At 39.7% G+C, this 26,734-nt stretch overlaps 1 protein-coding gene across 1 annotated transcript in view; it reads left to right on the top strand.

Annotated features, from left to right (window-relative positions):
* The window catches only part of ADGRB3 (adhesion G protein-coupled receptor B3), an 878,910-nt gene that overhangs the window by 831,666 nt on the left and 20,510 nt on the right, over positions 1 to 26,734 (top strand). The window contains exons 25-27 of the mRNA XM_068984093.1: positions 11,473 to 11,568; positions 13,351 to 13,390; positions 18,789 to 19,432. Coding sequence (XP_068840194.1) covers positions 11,473 to 11,568; positions 13,351 to 13,390; positions 18,789 to 19,432 — 780 coding nt within the window. The remainder of the gene's footprint in view (positions 1 to 11,472; positions 11,569 to 13,350; positions 13,391 to 18,788; positions 19,433 to 26,734) is intronic.

Raw genomic sequence — 26,734 nt, 5'->3', positions numbered from 1 at the left:
GGACCCACTCCCATAATACCTTCTAAAATATCAGGATTAGTCAGGTTTTCAGGAAGGAGAAACTGTCCTCCAGCCCAATACATTGTTGTTTTATAATCCCTAGTACAGTTTAAACTGAGTTGTGTAATTGACTAAGACTATGGAGAATCCCAGGGACGGGGGAGCCGAACACGCCTGAAGCGACTTAGCAGCAGCAGCGAGGAATATGGAGGGGAAAAAAAAGTTTGTCCTTTTCTCCTCCTTGAGAATTCCAGACCCCTATCTCCACTCCCAGGGAGCCTGGTGGGCCCCCGCCTATGGGGTCGCACAGAGTCGAACACGATTGAAGCAACTTAGCAGCAGCAGAAGCAGCCGCATCTCCACTTCAAGAGCCCCAGACCCCTTTCTCCTTCTTGGGGACCCTGGACTTCTTATCAGTCTGCCTAGGAATTGACTCTCTCACTATCCTGAGAGTTTTCTGTGTTAATATTATCTCTAAAATGTTTATGTAACAAAATTGTTCTAAGTGTGTGGACACTATACTTTTTTGATTGATGATTCAGGATGAACAATGTGGGCTGTAAGGAAGATACATGATTTATCTGCATAAGATTTTCAGAAGATATTAATACTTTAGGTGTTAAAGAGGAGAAAATGTCCCATCTCTAAATTAAGTCTTTATTTTTCTTCAAGAATAAGCTCTCTAAAAAGCCTTAGGCTATGATCAAAATATTCAGGTTTTAAAGTGACAGATATTTTGTTGGCTGATTATCAAATTTGTGCTGTTTACATGAAGAAAAATACTTGGCACAAAAATTCAGTTCAACCAGAACTTTTCCATACTTGCTAATTGGATTAAAAATTATCAAAAACATGAATTAAGAGTTCAGTTTCAGTCGCTCAATCATGTCCAACTCTGCGCGACCCCATGGACTGCAGCACGCCAGGCTTCCCTGTCCATCACCAACTCCCGGAGTTTACTCAAACTCATGTCTGTTGAGTCGGTGATGCCATCCAAGCATCTCATCCTCTATCATCCCCTTCTCCTCCCACCTTCAATCTTTCCCAGCATCAGGATCTTTTCCAAGGAGTCTGTTCTTCACATCTGAAACTCCAAAGTATTGGAGTTTCAGCTTCAGCATCAGTCCTTCCAATGAATATTCAGGACTGATTTCCTTTAGGATGGACTGGTTGGATCTCCTTACTGTCCAAGTGACTCTCTTAAGAGTAATTAAATTAAATCATATATAAATACTTCTGTTAAATACGTGTCTGTAAATATATATTTTCTGTATTAATAGGAAGCAAAATATGGGCTTTTGGCCCTGTTGTTGCATTTTCAATTAGTTCAAATTGAATAATTTTATTGTTGATAAATTAATAACAGAGTATCATGTCTCTCGTTTTAACACTGAAATCATAAATTTCACATTCAGTAGTTTTGCATTGACCCTTAAAAATACCCTGTAACATTGCTAAAATACACAGAGAATATTTCAGTTATAGGCAAGTCTCTTTCAGAATTCTTCAGTGGAAATAGTTACTGGAAAACCAAAAGCGCCTCTTAAATTTTGCAAATTCCAAAGAATGCATCATAAGCATATCTTGCTGAATTCATAAAAGTGTTTGTTTGTTTGTTTGTTTGTTTGTTTGCCCTTCTAAATGTGTATTGCCAGACACTAGCAATGTGTCTATCTGGCTGTGTGTGGACACACAGCTCTAGCATTAACCACAGTCCAGGAGAACAAGGCACCTTTCCATGTCCTTAGTGTCTCCTGTGAACAAACATTTCATAAAAACACACCAGAGCAAATGAACTCAGTAGCTACCTGTAAAATATTGGGTAATGACTCAGATCTATCACTCTACTTGATAATCTGATAGGAATTTTATATCTACTGCTTTTTTTCACTTTAGAACATTTCTTTCACAATTCAAAATAATTTATATGTACTCTTTGTTTTTTTATTTCTTTAAAATTTATGGTGTTCTTGCTATGTGCCAGCACCTAGGCTAGATGTTTATTTTTTTTATTTTTTAATTAATTTATTTGTTTGACTGTGTCACATGGCTAATAAGGTCTTAGTTCCCCAACCAGCCATCAAACCTGGACCCTTAGCAGTAAAAGCACAGAGTCCTAACCACTGGACAGCCAGGGAATTCCCTGGACATCTTCTTTCTTAAAAGTATATAGTAAGAAAGGACATCAGTAGTTGCCTAGAGCTGGGGTGCACATTGGTAGAAAATAAGGGGCGACTGTCAGTGGGCATTGGGTTTCTTTTGAGGGTGATGAAAATATTTTCAAATTGGATTCTAGGGTGGTTACTAAGAGCCTTTATACACCTTACACGGGTGACCTTTACAATATGTAAATTCCATCCCAATAAAGCTGTTTTTAAAAACAAAAACAAAAGTATATGAGCAAACTAAGGAATATTTCCTTCAATGTAGAGAGAGGCTGGATAAAAATAAACATATTTCTGTGTCTGCGTATTTTGGTATATGCTAACATAATTTGGTTGTCTTTAGTCCTTAATGTTTCATCCAATATGATTCAAAAGGCTTTCTCTATGTTTATTTCCACAGTCTTCTCTGAACCAGGTGGGTGTGCACAGGGGAGGAAGGGAGCTTTGCAGGTTAAGAAGGAGAAAAGAAATAAAATACTGTAAAACACTGGCATTTTAAATGTTAAGTGGGGGGCAGGGGTGGGGGGGGTGGGGAGTCTCTTCATTCATTTTTAAAGCACCACTGCTTTCAATGGGTCAAATTTTTCTAAACTATTACAAGTCAAGAAAGAAAGGAGAAAGGATCATTCTGGTATGATCTCAACTTAATTATATTTCACTTTTCTAAAAGATAAATCAGATTGATTATTTGCCTAGTAGTTGGTTGTGACTCCAAACTGAGATCTTAATGTTTAAATTTCATAACATGTATATTCTTGAAGTATGGTTTCTTCTTCTGAAGCCCCTTTCTCTTTTAAATTGCTTTAGCAGATGTCTCTGACAAAAGAGAAAATGCAAAGAGGGAATGAGAATTTTTAAAAAATTAAACCATCTGATCACAACACATGACTTTCAGAAACCCACATCTTGAAAGCTAATGTGTCATACCTAATAAGGATAAGGATCCAATAGAAAATAATAAGGATAAAATAGAAAATAGAAAAAATAGGTGTTTCCTTCATTTACCCATCATTTTTTTCCATCTTAGTGTTTGGTATTAATCTCTATTGGAGTAGAGCTGCTTTACAATGTTGTGTTAGTTTCTGATGTACAACAGAGTGAATCAGCTGTATGTTTACACGTATCCCCTCTTTTTTGGATTCCCTTCCCATTTAGGTCGCCACAGAGCACGGAGGAGAGTTCCGTGTGCTTTCTTGATTAGAATTTATTTGCATTAAGCACATAACGACATACCCACTGTTTACTATTCTCTGCATTGCTATGGAAGGCCTAACTACTCCAGAGCCACGAACGCTTTCAAATAGTTTCGGTTGCTAGGAAACCGCTTCCCTGGTGCTGCACATTCTTCCCATGGCTGCCGTCTCTGGCTGTGCCTGGATCTAAGACAATCGTACAGCTTGATGGCAGAGGGGGAAATAACAAGACTGTGGTACGAAATAAGCTACAATAAAACCCTCTCGCTGAAAGGAAGAGGGGGACAGAGTGCCTAAATGGATCATTTTGTCGTGTCGGTGTGTGAGGATGCTGGGGCCGCTCCGAAGCTTCAGTGGCAGGGCCAAGCTCGTCTTTCTTCTTTCCCTGCTGCTGGCAGGAGGGCTGGGCTGCACCAGATGAGGTCCCAGAAGCTTCCTCCAAACCTGGGAAGCGATTTTGTAGCAAATGCTAAAAATAAACATGAACAGGGTTTTCTTTCTTTCTCCCAACTCCCTCCCAGTCCCCCTTCCTTTTTTTTTCTGTCAACTTCTCATTTTGACTTATTATTTTCACAAAAATACAGATGAGCAAAGTTATTTACAAGCATATGACAGTGAATATATGAAGCAGACAAGCCACCTTAACTATCTCAGTTAAAACGAATATTCTCTTCCAAATATATTATTTTTTTTAAAAAAAATGAAACCAGTAGTGGTACTTGATGGCAATTTGAAAAGAGGTGTATTGTGCATAATATAGTTCAGATGGAGAGTTGCATGACTCTCCCAGATTGATTTGCAGGGAAATTAGGTAGGACCCATGTACCACAGAAAAAGGTACATCATAGTCCCCTGTGGAAAGAGGGCAGGGGCTTCAGTGGTCTTGGAAGATGAGGGGGCGGGTGATAGAAGACTTCAGAACCTGAAGGTGTCCTGAGGAAGAAAGTGAAAGTTTCACGTGGAGGAAAATCGAGAGAGGGTCATGGACGTACGGCTTCCTAGAAATGAAGCTTGTGGTGAGTTGCAGAGAGTTGCTTCTCCTCTGAGACCACCTGGGGCCCATGGAGGCATAAAGCAAGTGATGACATGATCCTGGAAATCAGGATGATTTTTTTTTTTTTTTAATGTCTCTGACCGTGGCACCAAGAGAAACAGAACTGTCTACATTTAAGGGCACAGCACTAAATGGTGTTTTAGAGCTTTCTCTTTATGGTGAGCAGAGGCCTTGAAAAGAGGCCACTGTATGTCACAAGGAAGAGATTTCAGAAAATGCGTGAGTAGCTCAGGGTGGGGAGGGTCAGGGTTCTTGCTCGGAGGGGAGTTGGGTTAAAGAGAGTGACGTGGGTTGCTAAGAGTTTCATCTTTGTCAGGTTGAATTGAAGCTTCAAAAAAAATGCATTTAAAGATTTATTTTGCTTGTCTAGTTTTTAATAAGACAGAATGTGTGTCTGGAAATGGGAGAATGGCTAAAGGTACCACAATAAAGCTGGATTTTAGTTGGAACGAGGGGTAGGAAACACAGAGATGCCTTTAAATAGGCAGGTGGACAGGAGCAAGCAAGGACCTTGCGTAGGTTCTCCCAGATATCACCAGCCTCCCTGCACTCAGGAGTGATCCCATTTCTTAGTCAGCAGACTGTTAGTCTTATCTTTCATTCCAAGTTTGGTTTTTCTGATTGGAGCATACTTTCAGTTCTGTCATGAATATTTCTGTCCATCTTGATCCGCATTCTGGTTCTCCAACTCCATACAGGGAGCTTCGCAAGAGGGTGAAACCAGGTTGACTCACAGGATAGCATCAGTGAACAAGTTAAGACACAGAGGTCATGGCAGAGATTGGCAAACTCTGGCATGTCTGCCAGGTAGCATCCAGCCATGGCTTTCTAGCTCCCTTCTCTCTCCTTTCAGACCACAGAGCCCCAGCTTGCAACAGTGTTAAACCGGTGAGGAGAAGTTGAGTACATCTGGAATAAAGGTTTAAAATAAATGTAAGAAGTAAGAGGTCACAAATAAAGTTTTTGTTTTCTGCCTTGACATGGACAGCAGGAAGCTCAAAGTATCTTCCGGGGAAGGCGTGGGTGGAGGTGTCTGGTTTGTGACTCCCTTTCCTTCCTCTCTCCTCCTGTGCTGAAGAAATGTTGTTACACTTTTTCAGATCACACATGTGAAATGCTGTTGAGGGCAGCTCCTGTGACCCTTAAATCCAATACAAGGAAACATAAAACTCTGCAACAATTTTGAGGCTAAGTGTCAATCCCTTGAGTGTTAGAGAATTCCAATAGAAAGTCATTAGGACTGAAATCTGGGACCAGAGTCCATATTTTTCCTTCAACATATAGGAAATGATTAACCATGTTTGTTCATTTCCTTTCCTATCAGAGAGGTCAAATAATACTTTAATTATGTGTAGTTATTCTGTGAACTGGTATAATACACATGAAACTGACAATGCTCATTCATTTACCTGTGAAATGATATGAAATTTAATGTAATTTAAAAGCCTTTTGTTCAACTATGAATCAATAGAAACAATAGTTGATATTAGATTCAGAAAGGAAAAAAAAAAAGTTAAGCTCTTCTAGTGTAACAATCTCAAATAAATGATCCTCGGAAATTGAAAAGTAAGGGAGACAACCCAGAGGTAAAGCTGTCTTTGTAAAAGATGAAGATTTGGGGCCTATAGCTAAATACAGAGCCAGTCTCCAGCAGTGCAGCTCTCTCCCGGAGCTCCCTCTAAATCGCAGCTCCGCCAAGCATTGCTCCGTGTTCTTCCCCAGCAGACTCTAAATCTGGCACTGACTTTCATGATGACATTGCCTGCTGTCTTCAGAGCAAGGACCATCAGAGATGCTCTTGCTAGCTGCTGCTGAGATGAACTGAGTCACTGTCCCCAGGGGAGGGGCAGGAGCAAGATACACCCGGCAGACCTCTGAACACTGTTCTTTCCCAGGAACCCATCCACAGGAAAAGGGGGGATAGCTTTCTCAGGAGATCTTAGAGCCGCCCCCAGAAAGATCTGGCCAAGGTAACTTTGGTTGTGCTTGGCAGGTCCTCTCAGAAGACACCTGATAGCTTGCTGTGGTCACCTCACTATATATTTGAAGATGTTTCTTGACACTTCTTTTTTTATTTCACAACATGATGTCAGCTTTCTGTAAAGTCCCCTAAATATTCCAAGGCTATTCACATATCTCTTCTTTGCTACACCACAGATGCTTTTTAACCCTCTGTCTGGCTGTCAATTAAGGTGAAATATCTGTGGCAGAGTATTATAAAAATAGGACATTTTGAAATCTAGATATTAACTGTGCCACAATTTGTGTTAAATAATTATTCTAGACAGTTTCAAGAATTATATTTACTCATCCTACATAAGTTTAAAACTTGATTGATATTGGAAGAACTCAGAGGTATAATGCTTTTAATATTTAAAAAGAACCTTTAAATTGGCACCTAAAGTAAGTGACTTGTTCTCCACAGATAGTCAACTTAAGGAGTAAAGTGAAGTTAAAGTCATTCAGTCGTGTCAGACTCTGTGCGACCCCATGGACTGGTGCCCGCTCTGTCCATGGGATTCTCCAGGCAAGAATACTGGAATGGGTTGCCATTCCCTTCTTCAGGGGATCTTTCTGACCCAGGGATCAAACCTGGGTTTCCTGCATTGGCAGGTGGATTCTCTACCATCTGAGCCACTAGGGAAGACTCTGCTTAAATAGTGAATATGAATCTTCTAACAATTCTTTCAGAGAAGGCAATGGCACCACACTCCAGTACTCTTGCCTGGAAAGTCCCATGGACGGAGGAGCCTGGTAGGCTGCAGTCCATGGAGTCGCTAAGAGTCGGGCATGACTAAGCGACTTCACTTTCGCTTTTCACTTTCATGCATTGGAGAAGGAAATGGCAACCCACTCCAGTGTTCTTGCCTGGAGAATCCCAGAGACGGAGGAGCCTGGTGGGCTGCCATCTATGGGGTCGCATAGAGTTGGACACGACTGAAGCGACTTAGCAGCAGCAGCAGCAATAATTCTTTTTCTTCCATCTTAATCACGAGGCAGGAAAAACATCAGGACTATTGTTGTCCAGTCTTGTAAATATGACTTTTGACACAGAAATCTTTAATTTCAGCATGCAGTAGTCATATCTGAATTCTGTCGTTTGTTTTTATGCTTTCTCCTTGTTTGGAATTGAAGTCCTCAGAGACTTGTTTTTTTTTAAACTTTTAGTTGTTCTTCACAAAAACAATTTAAATTAACTCACCAAAGATAAAAGTCTCTTTGCTTACTTGATAGACCATTCATTTAATTATCAAAATGTTTCCAAATAACTACAGATGCATCTTCCAGGTACTGTCTTGCTTGAAACATCCTTTTCTGTGATAAAGTATGTGGTGTGATTCCCTGTCAGTATTCAAGAAATATTTAAGGCTAGCTCATCTAGATTGCCTGAATGCAATCTTAAGATTTTTTTTTTTTAAATCAGAGGAATTTCTGCTCCAAATCTTCTGAATTAAAAGGAACAGAGGCACTAAAAGTGTCAGAGAATTCAACACTTAAATCATGGCATTTATTGATATATGACCATTAAAATAACCTTGAATTTACTGCAGAATTTTTATGCTTTTCTGTTCTATATTTCTTCTGACTAGCATTGACTGACTCATGCAGCTGACATCATTCTCCAGGATAGACATACCCTTAATCCATTGTCATATTTGAAAGTTTGGTAGTTTAAGGTATCGAGTTTTTGTATGTGTGTTATGAAAAAGAGATTTCTTTTATATTTCCTTCAAGCAATCAGAGAGTGGATTTGGAAGAGAAACTTAGAGGAGTTACTTTTCCATGTTTCACTGTCAGACAAAAATATCTTTGACAGCTGCACTTCAAAGGCCTAAGAGTGGCTGGTGAGGAAGAGTTAAATTATCATTTTTGTTTTACCAGGGGCCACGTTCATATTTTATATATGCTGGTATTTAGAAGCAGACTTGAAAAATATTCATGTGACCAGCCCCTGGAAGGCAACATTGCTAACATACTGCTTAACTTCCTTCATAAGTTGTCTTTCTTTAACAGTTGCCTTGGGGCACAAACAGAAAATTAGCAAGTACCTATTTTTCTGACATTAGTACTTAGAATTTTTCTTCTACAAACGTATACTTTCTTAGTGCTGTCCCCCAAATGCAAATTTTTGTGAAACAGAAACACAGATCATCTAACAGTAGACTCATTACCCTAGTGTGTAATGATCTTTTTGATGATTAATGGTATCTTTTTGTGACCTACAGCTATGACTTCTTAATCTAAGAAGTATTTGCTTCTAAAGAGTCTAGTTGTCCACATGATGTCTCCTTCAAAGGAGAAGCTGGATGATTTATTTCCCAATGTTTATCCAGTTCTTCAGGAAAACACATTCAGGCTAAATTTCCCTGAGCCTAAACTTCTGTTGATGTGTCTGAAAGAGACTGGGAAATTGCCTCACCTGGTTGTGTGAGGCAACTCCTTGTTCTTTTTTTCCAGAAAATTCCAGATTTAGAAATATTAGAGTATGTGTGCATGCTAAGCCACAGCAGTCGTGTCTGACTCTGTGTGACCCTATGGACTGTAGCCCGCCAGGGTCCTCTGTCCATAGGGTTCTCCAGGCAAGAATACTGGAGTGGATTGACATTCCCTCCTCCAGGGGATCTTCCCAACACAGGGACCAAACCAGGGTCTCTTATGTCTCCTGCATACCACCTGGAAAACCTGTTAGAATATACACGCTACTATATATAAAATATTAATAGATGAACAAGGACCTACTGTATAGCACAGAGAACTATACTCAATATCTTGTAATGATCTATAATGGAAAAGAACCTGAAAAAGTATATATAAATATGGGCTTCCCTGGTGGTTCAGACAGTAGAGACTCTGCCTGCAATACAGGAGACCCAGGTTCAATTCCTGGATTGGGAAGATCCCCTGGAGAAGGAAATGTCAACCCACTCTAGCATTCTTGCCTGCAGAATTCCTTGGGCAGAGAAGCCTTTCAGGTTACTATCCATGGGGTCGCAAAGAGTCAGACACGACTGAGTGACTAACACACATGTATACACATAGGGATATATAACTGAATCACCCCACAGTACACCTGAAACTAACCCAGCATTGTAAATGAACTGTACTTCAATTAAAAATGGTTGAAAAAAGAAAAGTTAGAATCAGAGAGTGGAAGAGAGGTCAGAGGATCTGGAGCCCAGCCCCACCTTTCTTAATTCACAGCTATAGTGGTTACATTGGCTTCCCAGGTAGGGCAGTGGTAAAGAATCTACCTGCCAAAGCAGGAGATGTAAGTTTGAACCATATCTATGAAATCATAGCTGGTACTGCCAGTGACTCAGTTTGCTTTTCAAAATGATTTGATTAGCAGACACCTTAGAATATAATTGCTAAGTCATGTCCGACTCTTGCAACCCCATGGACTGTAAACTGCCAGGCTCCTCTGTCCATGGGATTCTCCAAGTGAGAATACTGGAGTGGGTTGCCATGCCTTCCTCCAGGGGCTCTTCCTGACCCAGAAATCAAACCCGAGTTTCCTGCATTGCAGGCAGAGTCTTTACCAAATGAACTATTCGGAAAGCCTTATAATGTAATAACACAGAGCAATGTATTAAGTAAGCATCTTCCCAGGTTGTGCAGTGGTAAAGAATCCACCTGGCAATGCAGGAGACACAAAGAGACAGGGGCTTGATCCCTGGGTTGGGACGATCCCCTGGAGGAGGAAATGGCAACCCACTCCAGTATTCTTGCCTGGGAAATTCCAAGGATAGAGGAGCCTAGTGGGCCACAGTCCATGGGGGTCACAGAGAACTGGACACGATTGAGCGACTGAGCACACACGCGGTGGTTGCATCACCAGGATCAGAACCCGAGGGGCGAAATCCATGTGGGTGGAGCTCTCATGATGGAGCTCAGCCAGGGCTCAGTGGTGACTAAGCTTCATATCACTTTCCAAGTCTTGCCATTTGGGAAGGAGGCTGCTCACAATTTATGAAATGGATGAGAGAAGCTGAAAACAATAGGCTCAGAGTTTTCCATGGCCAATAGATAAGCTTTGCACATCTCACACACAAAACCATGATAGGATATTTTATACCAGTGCTTCTCAAAACTGGGCATCATTATGTGTTTCCCTGTGTGGTCTCAACCATGTGCTTCAGGAAAGCAAAATGCCACATCATCTGTGCTTTGTTTTGTAACCCCAAAAGACACATCTTAATAAACAAGGAGGAAATATTAATGGTATGAGGTTGGAAAAGCCAGAAGTTCATAAAATGACCTTGCCCTTGACTCAACCTGTGCTCATGCCCACCCACCTGTTGAGTCACAGGATCTAGAGGACTGGCTGGCCAGGGGGCACCAGGGGATCAGAGTAGCTGTCCTTGATTTGTGTGTTTGCTTTCATCTATTCAGGTTTACCCACATTGTGTTTAATGACGGCTTTAACGATCTTCATTTCCTTTCAATGTGTTTGCTCTCTGCTCAGAATCCAGTTGTAAATAAGTTTGGCTTTGCTAAAGTGCTTTTTTTTCTTTTCTTTCTTTTTTTTTTAAATGAGGCTCAACCAGAAACAGTCATTTTTGTTATCTTTGTGTGTCATTGTTTATATGTTTGTTTGTTTTGGACATCAGGGCATATAGTACTTGAAGGGAGACAAGAAAGGGTCTCCCCAGTATGTCTTACATAAGGCAACAAAAGGGAAATCCCAAATCAATTTTGGCCAACAGATCATCTCGTTTTTCACAATGTTTAAAGCCATTGTGAAGATTATGCCGTACAAAATAGTAAATGCCCCCTTGAAAGACAGGCATATTGTTTGTAGCAATGGAAATAAGCCTGCCCTCTGGCAAGAATGATTAGTATTGAGCCAGACACAGCCACAGGCATAGCTCAGGAGTCCCCAGCATCTCCGTCTATGATGATGGCAAGTGATGAATTCTCTGGTCATAGAAAACAGCAAACAAAATGTATGTTAGATCATGAATACAGCAATAACAGTTTTCTCAGTCAATTGCCAATATAGACTGTATTTGGTAATTACCAAGAGAGACGAAAATGAACGTTTGTCCTTTTTTCACAGGTTCAGGATGCATTTAGATGTCGATTGAGAAACTGTCAGGACCCAATCAATGCTGATTCTTCCAGTTCGTTTCCTAATGGGCATGCTCAAATCATGGTGAGCTTTAACTTCCCCTCTGAGTGTTGATTCAGTCATGGTTTCTCAAGGGAATAAACAATTATTCTTACTAGTAAAATAGTGTCAGATTTCTCTGAGTTTGACTCTAGTTCAGTCACAGACTTGGAGCTTTAATACCAGATGATGGTTGTGTACGGACTGGTTGGGAGTCCTGGATGTGTTACTGGCAGACTGGTGTGTTGAGTGTGGGGTTTCTGGGCAACACCGGGCGGGGGGTGGGGGTGGGGTATGTTCATCCTCACACAGAATTAGGGTTAGCAGTATATCTGTAGGATCATGTTTGTTTACAGATCAAAGCATGCTGCACCTGCAGTTCTGGCCTGAAAGCCAGACTTGCCGTGGTCCTCACCTTGCCTGCCCTTCAAACTCCTCAGAGGAGCTGCACTCTAGACCAAGGAAACCAGGATCCCTGGGGTGGGACCTGGCCTGGGGGGAGACCCACTACAAGGACCACCGCCCTAAAAGCAGGAAGGGCAAACATGCTCCCAGCAGAACAGTCAACCACTGTACATGAGTTCTGACTGCTGTTCGGATAAGAGATACTTTACACATAACCACTTCTCTATGTTTTAGAAATGAAGTGAGCTTTAAGCTATGTCATTAACAGCAAGGCTTAATAGAATTTTCTTCATAATATACCTGATTTATTATCAACGTGTTTGTATTAAGCAACACAAAAATAGCCTAAATGATATGCTAGTAACTAAAACAGGAGAAAAAGTAATTAATTTCTTTTTAAAAATAAAGAGATAAATACTGATATCTTGAATTTAAATATTGATTAAAACAGGCTAATATAATTTCACCATTAAAAATAAACTAATCAAATAGTGACAGTCAATCCTAAAGGAAATCAACCCTGATTATTCATTGGAAAGACTAATGCTGAAGATGAAGCTCCAATACTTTGGCCACCTGATGTGAAGCACTGACTCATTGGAAAAGACTCTGATGCTGGGAATGATTAAGGGCAGAAGGAAAAGGGGGTGACAGAGGATGAGATGGTTGGGTGGCATCACTGACTCAATGGACATGAGTTTGAGAAAACTCCAGGAGATAGTGAAGCAGAAAAGCCTGGCATGCTGAAGTTTATGGGGTTGCATAGAGTTGGACACAACTTAGTGACTGAATAGCAACAACTATTTGTTTACAATAAAAGTCTGGAGAAAATATGAGGATGGAACTAAACTCTAGTAGGTTCTGGGCCAGATTAGTATTGTTTAATCTTCAACTTTAATCCCTTAACCCTAAGTCTTTTGTCAGATTTGCATAAAAGGGGATCATCAGAAAACCCTAGTTTGATTGTTAAAGATTTGACAAAGCTATAAGATATTACATTATTAACAATATATTCAAAGTGAACTTTTAAAAATGTAAATAACAAGGACATTTATTTAAGTATCTTCACAATATTTCACATTCTAGTATTTTCATGTGGAATTGAAATTCCTTAATTAATTTCATTAAGGAATTGCCTTAAAATTCTGTTCTTTCATATCTGGTGTTAGAGGACCATAGGTACAGTATTGCCTTATTAAAACTGTACAACATATTTCCAACTGATTTTACCCAACATATGGTTGCTAGAAAATACTCTTGAAAGTAATTTGATTATTCCTTGAGAAACTTTCTTTGAACAAAGTATTAACAATATCCTGGTACTGCCTAGCCAGATATTTGTTAACTTCAGATACTCTGATCAGTATAAGCTTGAGGCCTTCATTAAATGATGATTCTATATCTTATTATTTCTTGTTACAGACAGACTTTGAAAAGGATGTAGACATTGCTTGTCGATCAGGTAAGAATATTTGAATTTTAAAAATGCAATCATTAGATGTTGAATCATTTTTATGTTTGTGGGGTTTTTTCTGGTTTTAAAGAAAGTGCTGTGGTTTACACATCATATCTTCCTATAGATGAGCAAATTGAGTCAGATGGAAGCATTGTAATTGCAAATGTGGGAGAGGAGGAGGGAATGAGAGAGAGAGAATATGAACGGGGAATGGGAGGAGGTGAGAATGGTTGACTGGGAGCACAGATCCCAGGAAAGCACTGACTTGGAGACAGAAGCCTTCCATCCATCTCTCACTGGTTGTCATGTGCAAGGCCAGTCAATTTGATGTCTCTCTGTACCTCAGGTTCATCATCCATGTTGGAAGGATGAAACACCATTGTGTGTGTGTGTGTGTGTGTGTGTACTATAGCTTTATTGCTGTATTTGCAGAGGGGACCACGACAGATCATGCGCATGCCCTGCTTAGAGACCTGGATCCTGGTGACCATGTCCCCAATAGCTGCCCTCCATCCTGTCACTTCAGTTGCTCAGCCGTGTCAGACTCTTTGTGACCCCATGGACTGCAGCACACCAGGCCTCCCTGTCCATCACCAACTCCCAGAGTTTACTCAAACTCATGTCCATTGAGTCAGTGATGCCATCCAAGCATCTCATCCTCTGTCGTCCCCTTCTTCTGCCTTCAACTTTTCCCAGCATCAAGGTCCTTTCCAGTGAGTCAGTTCTTCACATCAGGTGGGCAAAGTACTGGAGTTTCAGCTTCATCAGTCCTTCCAATGAACATTCAGGACTGATTTCCTTTAGGATGGACTGGTTGGATCTCCTTGCAGGCCAAGGGACTCTCAAGAGTCTTCTCCAACACCACACTTCAAAAGCATCAAATCTTCACAGCTCAACTTTCTATATAGTCCAACTCTCACATCCATACATGACCACTGAAAAACCATAGCTTTGACTAGATGGAACTTTGTTTGCAAAGCAATGTCTCTGCTTTTTAATATGCTGTCTAGGTTGGTCATAACTTTCCTTCCAAGGAGTAAGCGTCTTTTAATTTCATGGCTGCAGTCACCATCTGCAGTGATTTTGGAGCCCAAAAAAATAAAGTCTGACACTGTTTTCACTGTTTTTCCATCTGTTTCCCATGAAGTGATGGGACCAGATGCCATGATCTTGGTTTTCTGAATGTTGAGCTTTAAGCCTACTTTTTCACTCTCCTCTTTCACTTTCATCAAGAGGCTATTTAATTCTTCTTCACTTTCTGCCATAAAGAGGGAGTCATCTGCATATCTGAGGTTATTGATATTTTTCCCAGCAATCTTGATTCCAGCTTGTGCTTCATTCAGCCCAGCATTTCTCATGATGTACTCTGCATATAAGTTAAATAAGCAGGGTGACAATAGACAGCCTGTAGACACCACCAAAAGCAGATGAATAATGCTTCTTTATACTGGGAAAAAATATATTTTCTTTTATTTTTTATACATTTGTTCTAATGGCGCCTTTGCGAATAAGAGTGAATATCCACCTAACCTTCATCCAGATGGTAGAAAGCAAATACTATTTAGCTCAATCCAGGTTTTGTGTTTTGTTTTTTTGTTTTTTTTTTTTTAAGATTAAGCAAACTGTGTTCCTTCACTCATTGCTCAGCACCCTCCCCCTGGGGTCAGTCATTTAAAATTATGGTACCCGAATTTTAACTATGGTGCCCATTTTAGCCAACATTTATCACAGTTGTCTCTTTTCCTTATATCAACGTTGTGTACATTCACATCTGATTTCATAGCAGCTGGTAAAATAATAATGTCAACTGCTTATCATTTAAAATCCCCAAGACTTTTTGTAGTAGCTGTCAGGGATTTCCTAGTCTATGATTATGTAAAGGTTCTGCTTTTTTTTTCTTTTTCCCTTAAAGAAAAACTAGCCTTTGCATTTATCTCTATTTGCTAGTATCTTATTAATTATAAGTTCGGAGAAAGCAATGGCACCCCACTCCAGTACTCTTGCCTGGAAAATCCCATGGACGGAGAAGCCTGGAAGGCTGCAGTCCATGGGATTGCTGAGGGTCAGACACGACTGAGCGACTTAACTTTCACTTTTCACTTTCATGCATTGGAGAAGGAAATGGCAACCCACTCCAGTGTTCTTGCCTGGAGAATCCCAGGGACAGGGGAGCCTGGTGGGCTGCTGTCTATGGGGTCGCACAGAGTTGGACATGACTGAAGTGACTTAGCAGCAGTTGTAAGTTACCATTCTATCCATTTGAAATTGTTTGGCCATTGAAACTTTGATAAGAATGCCTTCTAAATAAGCCTTCTTCCAAAATTTACAAATAAAGGAATGATACTCATCTTGTTCTCTTTTGTTAAAATTATGCATTTTCCCAGATTCATTGTATCCAGAGATTTAGTATTCTTAATATTAGGCCGGTACCATTATTTTATTAGAAAAAATATCTTTTAATGTTTTCACTTTCAGTCTGTGCCCTTTTTTAACTGAGCTTATCAAGAAGTTGCTCTTGTTTTTCTGAAGATTTCCTTCCACGTTGTATGTTCAGTGTCAAAGCCTCAATTCCTGGTCTCTGAGTAATCTTTCTCCAAGTTGTGTTGAAATTTGCTTTCCAAAAGAGTGGTGCATATATCTGATTATGCAAAATATTCAAGTGCTTTTTGCTTTGTTTTGGTTTTGTCTGCATTTTGCCTTTCACTACTTGATTTATTTCTCTCAAAAGTCTCATCACTTCAGCATCGTGTCTGTATGTGTAGGTGGTGTTGATTTATAAACAAACATTGTATATTCAAAAGTTGGATATCCACATTTTGAGCATGTCAAAGAAATAGTTACATTTCTCATATAGAGTCAACACTACTTCATAAGAAGAATTGTATTTCCCCAAATATTTGATATACAAATTTTCAGTAAAGATGGCTGTATCACTGATAAAAATGTGCTACTATAACTACAAATTATATTTATACAAACTAAATATATGTTTTACAAATCCAGATTGAAATTGAAAGTGTTAGCCGCTCAGTTGTGTCCAACTCCTTGCGATCCCATGGAGTATAGCCCACCTGGCTCCTCTGTCCATGGGATTTCCTAGACAAGAATACTGGAGTGGATTGCCATTTCCTTTTCCAGGAGATCTTCCTGACCCAGGGATTGAACCTGGGTATCTTTGACTGCAGGCAGATTCTTTACTGAGACACCAGGGAAATGCAGATTATGAAATCAATATCCAGTACCAAGATTTAATTGTTGTTTATGAGGTACTCACAAAAGTAAAAAATTATCTATATGTACTTAATAAAATATAATAGGTCCCCATGACTACCCTTTAAATTATATTGCTATAAATTTTGGATTAATATTTGCTTACAGTTAAAGATTTAAAATATTCTTGCCAGAATTTGGAATTATTTTTAAGGCTTCTTTTTGAAATATTACTAAATGAATTAATTTAACATACTTTATCTCTGAATATTTTTATGTAAATTGCTCCTGACAATCCCAATTCATTACCTATATATTACATTAAGATGTTCGGAAATAATTTTTTTAATGAAATTATTCTAATTCTTAAATAGAATAGTTAAATATAAAAAGTCACACCAAATTATGGATTAATAAAACTATGCGATGTAGATTTAACATCTTTGTTTGTTTTGTTTTTTGCTTTTTTTCTGCTCTTTTAAAATACTTTTATTGGACTATAATTAAATAACACCTTGAATATATAAAAAGAAAAAGAAACCTAGTGCAAAATTACATACAGTAACTCTAAGATAAAAGATATTACGTGAATGATACCTGTCTTGAAATAATTTGAAAGAGTCTCTTCTTTGTATTAGGGAAAGACATTCAGAATTTTCTATTATCAACCCTTGCTTTGCTGCTGCTGCTAAGTCGCTTCAGTCGTGTCCGACTCTGTGTGACCCCATAGACAGCAGCCCACCAGGCTCTGCCGTCCTTGGGATTCTCTAGGCAAGAACACTAGAGTGGGTTGCCATTTCCTTCTCCAATGCATGAAAGTGAAAAGTGAAAGTGAAGTTGCTCAGTCATGTCCGACTCTTTGCAACCCCATAGACTGCAGCCTACCAGGCTCCTCCATCCATGGAATTTTCCAGGCAAGAGTACTGGAGTGGGGTGCCATTGCCTTCTCTGAACCCTTGCTTTAATGCATAATAATTAGGATGCTATTTGAAAACTTGATAATGATGGGTAACCCTGAATATATCTGAGACTTTTCACGAGGAGATAATAAACCAAATACTTTAGTTATCTATGCCTAACGAAACAATCAGTGAAAATGGCTCTGCCTGTTGATAAGGCAGAGTGGAAGTCCATGTTGAACCAATATGCACACAGTGCTGGTCTGTCTGTTTTCAACATGTCCATCACCAAGAATATTTCTTCAGAACTTCATTCTCTTAGACTTTGAAACTGACAGCTGTTCACAACTAACCAGACTTCAAGTCATTCTGCCTCCATTACACATAAAATATGACTTCCTCCTTTATAGAGAGGCAGAAAAGAGAAACAACTAAAATCTATTTTAATAAACAATTCTGAACTATTCTGTTGATGTTTTTTTCTTTGATGTGGTTTATGTTTTCATTTTGTTCTCTTTCTTACTACAAGCTATCACGCATTTTTAACTTTTCTAAGCCATTATTTCACAGTCTTAAAATGGAAGTTTTAGAGGCTCATACAGTTTTTTCTGCTTAAAGTCAGTTGGCACTTTTAATACCCCCTCATGAGCATTGGAGTATATGGATGGATTGATCTTGTAAAAAGAAAAGACCTGGCTTTTCATGGGACTGAAAATTATGAATACATTTGAACCCTGTATCTACTTGACCATATGGACTTCATAGATAAATACTCCTTAGTTTTCTACATGCATAAAGTTTGAAGGTATTTCTGACACAGTGGGATGAAATTCTCATTGATTACCTCTTTCAAGAAGTATTTTAATGAGCAGAACTTGTAGAATACTTCAGAGGGGAACCCTTTAAGAAAAGGTCAAACTCCTGTGAATATAGCCATAATTTTATAAAGCCCTTGCAGTACACTGACGGAGAAAATTTCTCAGGGAAACTTCCTTTCCTGTGAAAGTAAGGCAGAGTTATTTAAGATTAGGGCACTGAGATTTTTGAAAATCTGTTTATCAGTTTTCAGACATGCTTTAGCCACCTGAGATCTATCATATCAGAATCAGAGCATATCAGAATCAATGTACAAAGATTCAGTTTTCTGGACTGGGTACAAAAAATAGAAATGTAATTTTTGATAATTTTTATTTTATTAAGGAAAATGTTTAGTAAAATGAGGAACAACAGAATATAATAATAAATGATAAGCATGCATTAACTTTCTTTTTTTGCTTTTATGTTCTATTTCACAGTTCTTCATAAGGATATTGGTCCCTGCAGAGCAGCAACAATAACAGGCACCCTCTCTAGGATTTCTCTGAATGATGATGAAGAAGAAAAAGGAACAAACACTGAAGCACTTAGCTATTCAACATTGCCTGGAAACGTCATTTCCAAAGTCATTATTCAGCAGCCCACAGGTCTACACATGCCCATGGGTATGAATGAGCTAGGCAATCAATGTTTGAAAAAAGAGAACAGTGAATTGCGGAGAACTGTGTACTTATGTACGGATGATAATTTGAGAGGGGCGGATATGGACATCGTCCATCCTCAAGAGAGAATGATGGAGAGTGACTATATTGTGATGCCCAGAAGTTCTGTAAATACCCAGCCATCAATGAAAGAAGAAAGCAAAATGAATATCGGCATGGAAACCCTGCCCCATGAAAGGTTATTGCACTACAAAGTAAATCCTGAATTCAACATGAATCCTCCTGTCATGGACCAGTTCAATATGAACTTAGAGCAACATCTCGCACCCCAGGAACATATGCAGAATTTGCCCTTTGAGCCTCGCACAGCTGTGAAGAACTTCATGGCCTCTGAGTTGGATGAAAATGCAGGATTATCAAGAAGTGAAACTGGATCAACAATATCGATGAGTTCTTTAGAAGTAAGCAATGGACCAAGTCTTCCCTTAATATTTGAAAGACAGATAGACTGATAGTCTGACTGATAGATTCATAGACTGACAGATAAATAAATAGGTCAATAAATAGATTGATAGATCAATAGAGAGACTGGTAGATAGACTGATTGATAGATGATAAATAGATATAGATAGCTAGATAAACTGAGTCATGGGACACTGCACCGGGGAGAAGTGCAGCACCCTTAGCTTTAGCTTTTGCGATTTGTATTACTATGTTGGGATAAAAATTCTGTTTTTTTCCAGTAGAGCATCAGAATCCCCTTTATCAAGACTACATTTTTTGAAAGAAACCCTCTTTATTTTAAAAAGATACTTATATGTAATAATTGTGTCATAATGGGAACTAATAAGTGCATTCCTGAACAAACAGAAAACCCTCCTGATGTTTCTTGGGTACCAGAGGTCTTTGATGGTTAAAGTAGTTTCTGGATGACATTAAAGACTTTAACCAAGGTCTGGACTTCTTGTGTGATGGCAGCTCTTGAAATAACAAAATTGGAATGTCTCAATGAGGTCTACCATTACACTGATTATAAACGTATGATTACCATAGATTGATATCTCTCAGAATAAGTATTTTGCTTTTAGCTCTTGCAGAATTATGACCACTAAATGTTTTGGTCTTAAATTGTGAACTCTTAGGGGGCATGTAAATTAAGCAGGCCAAGAGTCAGGACTCTGAGGTCCAACCACATGACTTTTGCAATAAAGCAAGCCCCCCTCAGCTTCTTTCTTACCCACAAAGTGATGCAAAGAATAGTGAATAGGTATCAATATCACTCATATTTTATAACAATTAATCAAGTAATATCTAAGTCAAATAAGACAACTCATGTATAATAGTCTTTGATAGATACCCTGTTACTGTTTTGTATGTGACTTTTATATTCTTTACCTTGAAATTTTTCTATAAACCCACTATTTATATGGGCTTCCCTGGTGGCTCAGTGGTAAAGAATACACCTGCAATGCAGGAGACATGAGTTTATTCCTTGGGTCAGAAAGATCTCCTGGAGAAGGAAATGGCAACCCGCTCCAGTATTCTTGCCTGGGAAGTACCACGAACAGAGGAGCCTGGTGGGCTGCAGTCCACAGTGTCACAAAAGGGTTGGTTATGACTTAGCAACTAAACAACATCAATGACACTACTGATATACTGCATGTGTTCAGTATACAGTGCAATACATGCATTATTTTATATGCATTTCCAATTGGTTTAACGTAACAAATTATTTCCCATTACATTATAGTTGGTTGCCTGCTCTTTCTATCAGATGTTTGCTGATAATCTTAGGTTCTAGTGTTCAAAAGTGCCCAGAGCAAATTACCCCTCCCTTCTCCCCACAAAGCTGTGCCTTGTACTATGTCAAGATGAAGAGAGATCCTGAAAGTTTATAGTAACTTGTGTGGTATAATTTTGAGGTTCTTCCCAACTGAGTTGAGGAAATTCTAGACCAAAATAGGCATGCAGACGAGATCTAGGATAAATCCCTAAATTCTAAATCAGTGTTAAACAAAATACAGTTTCTGAGGAAAGTCATTCCTTGGAACCATAGGCATAGGGGCGGTGAGTCCAAGTTGAGTCCTGAGTGGCTAGAGCCCCCTCAAGACCAAAACAGGCCATCATTCTGAACTAGCAAAAGGGCTACTGTGTCTGTCTCTAACTGGCATATCCCCGACAGTCGCAGGTCTGTGACAATAATGACCACGTAAACACAAACCACATAACATTTATTCAAAATCAGAAAAGTTTCTCAAAGAATTTCAGTGATTATGAATGTAAGAACATAACGCCATAAATAATCATAATGACCATATGAGGTTTTTCTACATAGAATGACTCTTTAAAATGTGCTAGAGGGGTTAGAATGGAAACATTACAATGTTTTGCTTTTCCTAAAAATGTTTTATGTCTAAAAGCCTAAAAACCTTTCTGGGTTTGATATTGTATAGATTGTGTGTGCTTGAACAATAGACTGGGTTTCCAAGTGCTGCTTTGTTCCATGGTAGTTTTTCCAAATCTCTGTATTAAATATAAGCATCATGTGTAAGTATGATTCAGCCAAAAGCTCTGCATTTAAATGACTTAGAAATCACAAGGCTCACATCTTGAAAAGGAAGAAAATTCAGGATTCAGAATGAAAATTCCGTTTTTCATTTTCATTCTTTCAAAGAGTTTAATAGTCAGTAATTGCTTAGGGTGACCATTTTAGGAGGCAGCTGAATATATAGATGTGGGAATGAATAATAAAATTAGCATTTATATAGCATCTTTCATTAGCTGATCATCAAATCACCTTAAAATATGAATTAATTAATCTTCACAACATTTCTGTACAATGCATAAGTTGTTCTAATCCTTCAAGTAAAGTCATTTGTTCAAGGTTACCGTGCAAGTGCACAGAGAGGCCGGGACCTGAATCTTTCTATCCTGACCAATTTTACACTGACTCAAAGAGACAGTCATGTGCCTGAATGTTAGCATGAGAGTCACTTTACCAAGTTCATTTAACCCAGCTCAGACACTTGGTCATATGGAATAATGACATGGAATGGGTGAAGCGTAGATGTGTACAGCTAGCAGAGTTTGGGAACAGGACTCTGGCAATGAAGGCCCAGTCTGGTGTGATTTCCTCTGAGGACAGAGTGAGTGGTTAACTGCCACACTGTCTGTAGCCAGCCGTCAGGGAGGATGATATTCTGACGCTAGAGGAGAAGCGGAAAGATGCCTAGAGCATCAACGTGGAGCGTGGGGAGCAGTAGTAGCCAGGAGGTGTCTTGAGACCTGGAGAGCGTATGAAGACAGAAGGGAGCGGCCCTCCGGCTGACATGAGGCTGTGGCGCAGTCTGAGTCTTCCCGGAGTGAGAAAGAAGGGCCCAGCCTCAGGGGCCTCTTGCCTGGGAAGCTGGGGCAGCAGAGGACAGCCAGATGCCGCCGGAGCCTCTCAAGGGTGTCATGAAAAGATGTTCACAGTGATTCAGAAAGTTGCCTCCAGAGGAGTGGGTGTTCACAATTTGCTGAGGTGGGAAGTGGTGGGGGGAAGAAAGAGAAGAGGGTGAAAGCTGCCAGTGCTGCCCAGAATGCAGTGTTGCTGAGGAGAAGTGCAGGCAGGGATCAGCAAGAGGCAAAGGAGAGAAAACAAAGCCGGAGAGTGGGTGGAAGTGTTTATTCAAGTAAGCAGGAGGCACCAAAGCGAGAGGGCGGCTCCCCAAACCCAAGGCAGTGCCCGCAGAACAGGCTCGACCGCCAGGGGAGCCTGTGCAGCTAACCTCCAATTATTCCATGCAGAAAGTTTCATAAGTGCATCGAGTTGCGTTTTTGTTTTGTTTTGTTTTGGGCATAAAAGCACACCCAACCTCTCTCCCCTCTTAATACGTTCTGGTTTCTTTCACGAAATATGTTAGCTGCCATTTTCCAAACTGTGTCCATTCCCAGAATGGACTTGTTAAGCAATTCTGAAAATTTTTAATTTCCCACAATTACGGATTCATTGCAATATGCCCATGGTAGAATTTCTCATGATGGCGTCAGGCCTGGATATCATCTAGTTGCTTTTCTTAAAGCTAAGAAAGATGAGGTTATTATTAGGATTTAAGTCCTTGCCTTTCAGTTAAGGAACAAAATGTGTCGAGTGAATGGTGTGTATACAGACAACTACAAGGCACTGTGAAGCAAGCGAGGAAAAGAAGGGTCTGTATTCTCAAGCCATTGAGGACTGTGAGATACAGTTTAAACCTTGCGTTGTGGCTCCATTTTTTTTTTTAAATTATAGATATATCAGTGTAAGAAGATAAGTCAGTATTTGTTTGGACTCATGGCGCACTGCTCTTTACACTGTCTGGTAGCTGGTATATCTAAATAGGACATATTTCCTCACTCAAAATTCTTCTCAACTTGGGCGTGGCTCCAAGTCAAGAGACCTCCGTGCCCCTGGGTCTCTTGGGGGTTGATGCAGGCTTCTGGCTAGGTGAGAGGACTGGCCGCGAGGGAACACTGTGAGGCTGGAGGCTGGTTAGAAGAGGGAAGCCAAGGTGTTTCTCCTCACTCTGCTTTGGGCAGCACCTTGTGTCTTTATCTGCAGTTCTGTGGTGCCTCCAGCCTTAGCTAGATGCCTCAGCCCCCGGGGTCAGGTCGCTGTGCCATCTCCCTTGTCCGTCCCTGTGGGAGGGGGGCACTAGCTTCTTCTCCTGTGAATCCCTGGGTTCCTCTGTGGCCCCTTATGTGGCTTCTCGGCTCCTCCATCACTTGAATTCCTGTGAAATGCTTTGCTCCAGGGTAAGCACGTTAAGTGGTTTCTCTTATTCTCTTGACATATCTGGCCTAAGCTTTTCTCATAACTAAACAGAATTAGATAGTCAATCGTACAATTGCTATTTTAAACAAAGTTTTGCTGCTCCAGGTTTTCTGAGTATTCAGGTATAAATTTAATGATGTATTTCAAAACATGCTCAGCCAAATCTCTCTCAGTTTATAAGTGCGTAAAAAGGGGCAGCATTCTGTGCTAACTATTTATATGCCAGTTTTCCTCTGGACACGAATTCTGGAGATCTCAATATAATGGTTTTGAAAGGTAAAACATTTTAGCTATAATGTCACATCATAGGTGCCTCACTTATGGCTGCAGTGAGCATCAAATTGGATAATGTATGTGAAAAATCCTTTGAAAATTGTAAGGAGCACTTTAGATGTAAGGTTGTGTGATTATTATTTGATTACCATTATACCTTGAATATTGCTGCAGAAACTTGATTGCCATAATTAAGTCAATATTCAGGATATTAGACAAAATATTATGGCCATGCTTGGGAACTAGAGACTCCCGTCACTAATGGAAACAATTATAGAACTGACCATTGGGCAGAAGCACCTTTTTCTTATGTAACCTTTTTTCCCATGTGTAGCTGTGGTGAAAGAAAACCTTCTCCTACTTCAGTGTTTTGTTTTTGCTGCTGGGTTAGGGGATTTTGTCTTTTATGCAGGCACACAAAATTAGGCAAGCAAAATTAGCTCTAATAAGTCATTTTTCAAAATGAATGATTCTCAAGTTTTGTTTACTCAGATATTTTGAATGGATATGACATCAAAGCTTTTTCACTTGAGTGAGTTCATTGCTCAGTCTGTAATGGAAACTTTTAATGGCAGTCATATTGGCATTTATTAGTCCATGGAATTTATTCCTCACTGTGAATCTTCTAGGATCTTGTCCAGCTTAATCTGCAAAGACACAGACAATGAAGTATTCCCTTTAAATTATTTATCATTCTACAAGATTTCACTGTGCAGAGACACCTCTGTGCACATTCTATTCCCCTGAGTAGCCCCATACTGGTGGGCATTTTCTTACTCAGAATTCATCCTAAAGAATGTTTCCTTCTATTAGTGATAGGCCTGCACTCCTCTAAATGGTCTTGATCCACTTGGCTGTCAGCTGATCTATTCAAAATGGTTTCCTTTGTGTATATAGTCCACCTGCTTATACAAAATCTCCTGGAGTCTTCCTGAGAAAAATAAAACCAAAAAAACAAGTCACATTCTTTTGAATTTGTTTGGCTTCCATAGTGTAGCTCCATCAATCTTTCAGCAATAATTTTGTGAGTGTCTACTACTGTGCCAGGCCCTAGGCTAAGGTGCTTGAGATATAGAAGTGGTCAAAACAGATGTGGATCCTGCCCCTTTGGTGAATAAACCCTATGGAAGAGATAGAAGGTGATCTGTTAACAAATGAATAATCTGAAAGTGTGCTGTGCTAGGCAACAACCGTGGAACATGTGAGAGAGAGGCTTCTTTAGATGAGGAGCCCTGAGAAGGCTTCCAAATCTCCATAGAGTGAAAAGTGAAGTTAAGAACGAACATGGTTTGTGAGGTGCTAAGGGATCAGGTGATGTTTCAAGAAAAAGAAACTGCAAGTGAAGAGGCTCTGAGGTAGGAAAGAGCTTGGAATGTTCTCGTAGGGTTAGAAGACTTGTGAAGTGAGGGGCAAGCTTCTTATGGAGTTGGAGTAGGAAGAAGAGACCAGACTTTTTAGAGCCTTGTAGAAGAAGAGAAGCAAATGAGACAGAGAGAAGCATTTGTCCTGGTCATTTATCTATCACTTTGATAGTGTGGAAGAGAGAGGATTAGCATCCCGTGGCAATGGGAGAAGGTGTAGAACGGAAAACGGAAGGACAGTTAGGAGACCACTGAGGTCATCCAGATGAGAGATAAGGATGTCTTTAACTGTGCAAGAGAAGCAGAGGTGGAGAAGACTGGGCAGATCAAGATGTGTTTTGAACATAGAAGAGATGGGTCTGCTGGTGGATTTGATGTGCAGGATGAGAAGTAAGAAGGGGTGAAGAGTGATGCCAAAGAGTCTCACTCGACAAAGTAGATATGCAACATTTCCTGTGATGGGAAGACATGGGAATAAAAGGTGTTTGCAACTGAAGAGGTGGTATTTAAAACCATGGGAATGGATGAGTTCATCCAAAAGAGAATATGAGAAAAAAAGACAGCTGTGCAGCTCACCATTTAGAAGGCAGGGCGATGAGAAAGAGCCAGCAGTGGAGACTTGGCTGAGCTGCAGTACATAAGAGGGAGGAAAAGAAAATAAATGGAAAAGCTGAGACAGATGAGTGCTTTAATGAGGAAGTGATTAACTCTCAAAAGCTTTCTGAGAGTCCAGTAATATGAGGAGAGAAAAATAACCTTGGAAATTGACCAGATGGATCTCTTCTGAGACCTCAATAAGAAGAATTTTAATGGAATATTGAGGACAGAATACAAGTTGGGATGAGTTCTACATGGGAAATTAAGAAAAGGAAAGAGCATAGAAGAAACATCATCTACTATGGCAAAAAGGATAATTTGTATCAAGTTATTTGAGAACTTGGGGCATAGAGAGAGGGGTATTTTTATCTTCATAAAATATGTTGGCACCATCCTGACTTTTCAGTCTCTGGGTTGGGAAGATTCCCTGGAGTAAGAAATAGGAACCCACCCCAGTATTCTTGCCTGGAAAATCCCATGGACAGAGGAGTTTGGCAGGCTACAGTCCATCTGGTTGCAAGGAATCAGACATGACTGAGTATGCCTGCAGCCACATCCTGACTTATTTTAAATTTATATGTAGCATTTCTTCAATTATCAACGTATCAGGAAAGGTGTTTGGACTTGATCACTTTTCTTCATTGATTCTCATCTTTTAAACATGTGACAGTTATTTCTAACCACTTTCCTACCTTATAATAACACTCAGAGAGCTCAGAGGTATATTTGAATAAGCA

Source organism: Capricornis sumatraensis, chromosome 11, assembly GCF_032405125.1.
Source record: "Capricornis sumatraensis isolate serow.1 chromosome 11, serow.2, whole genome shotgun sequence".
NCBI classification, from domain to species: Eukaryota; Metazoa; Chordata; class Mammalia; order Artiodactyla; family Bovidae; genus Capricornis; species Capricornis sumatraensis.
The sequence above is the reverse complement of the archived record's forward strand: the minus strand, read 5'-3'. Positions and strand labels throughout refer to the sequence as shown.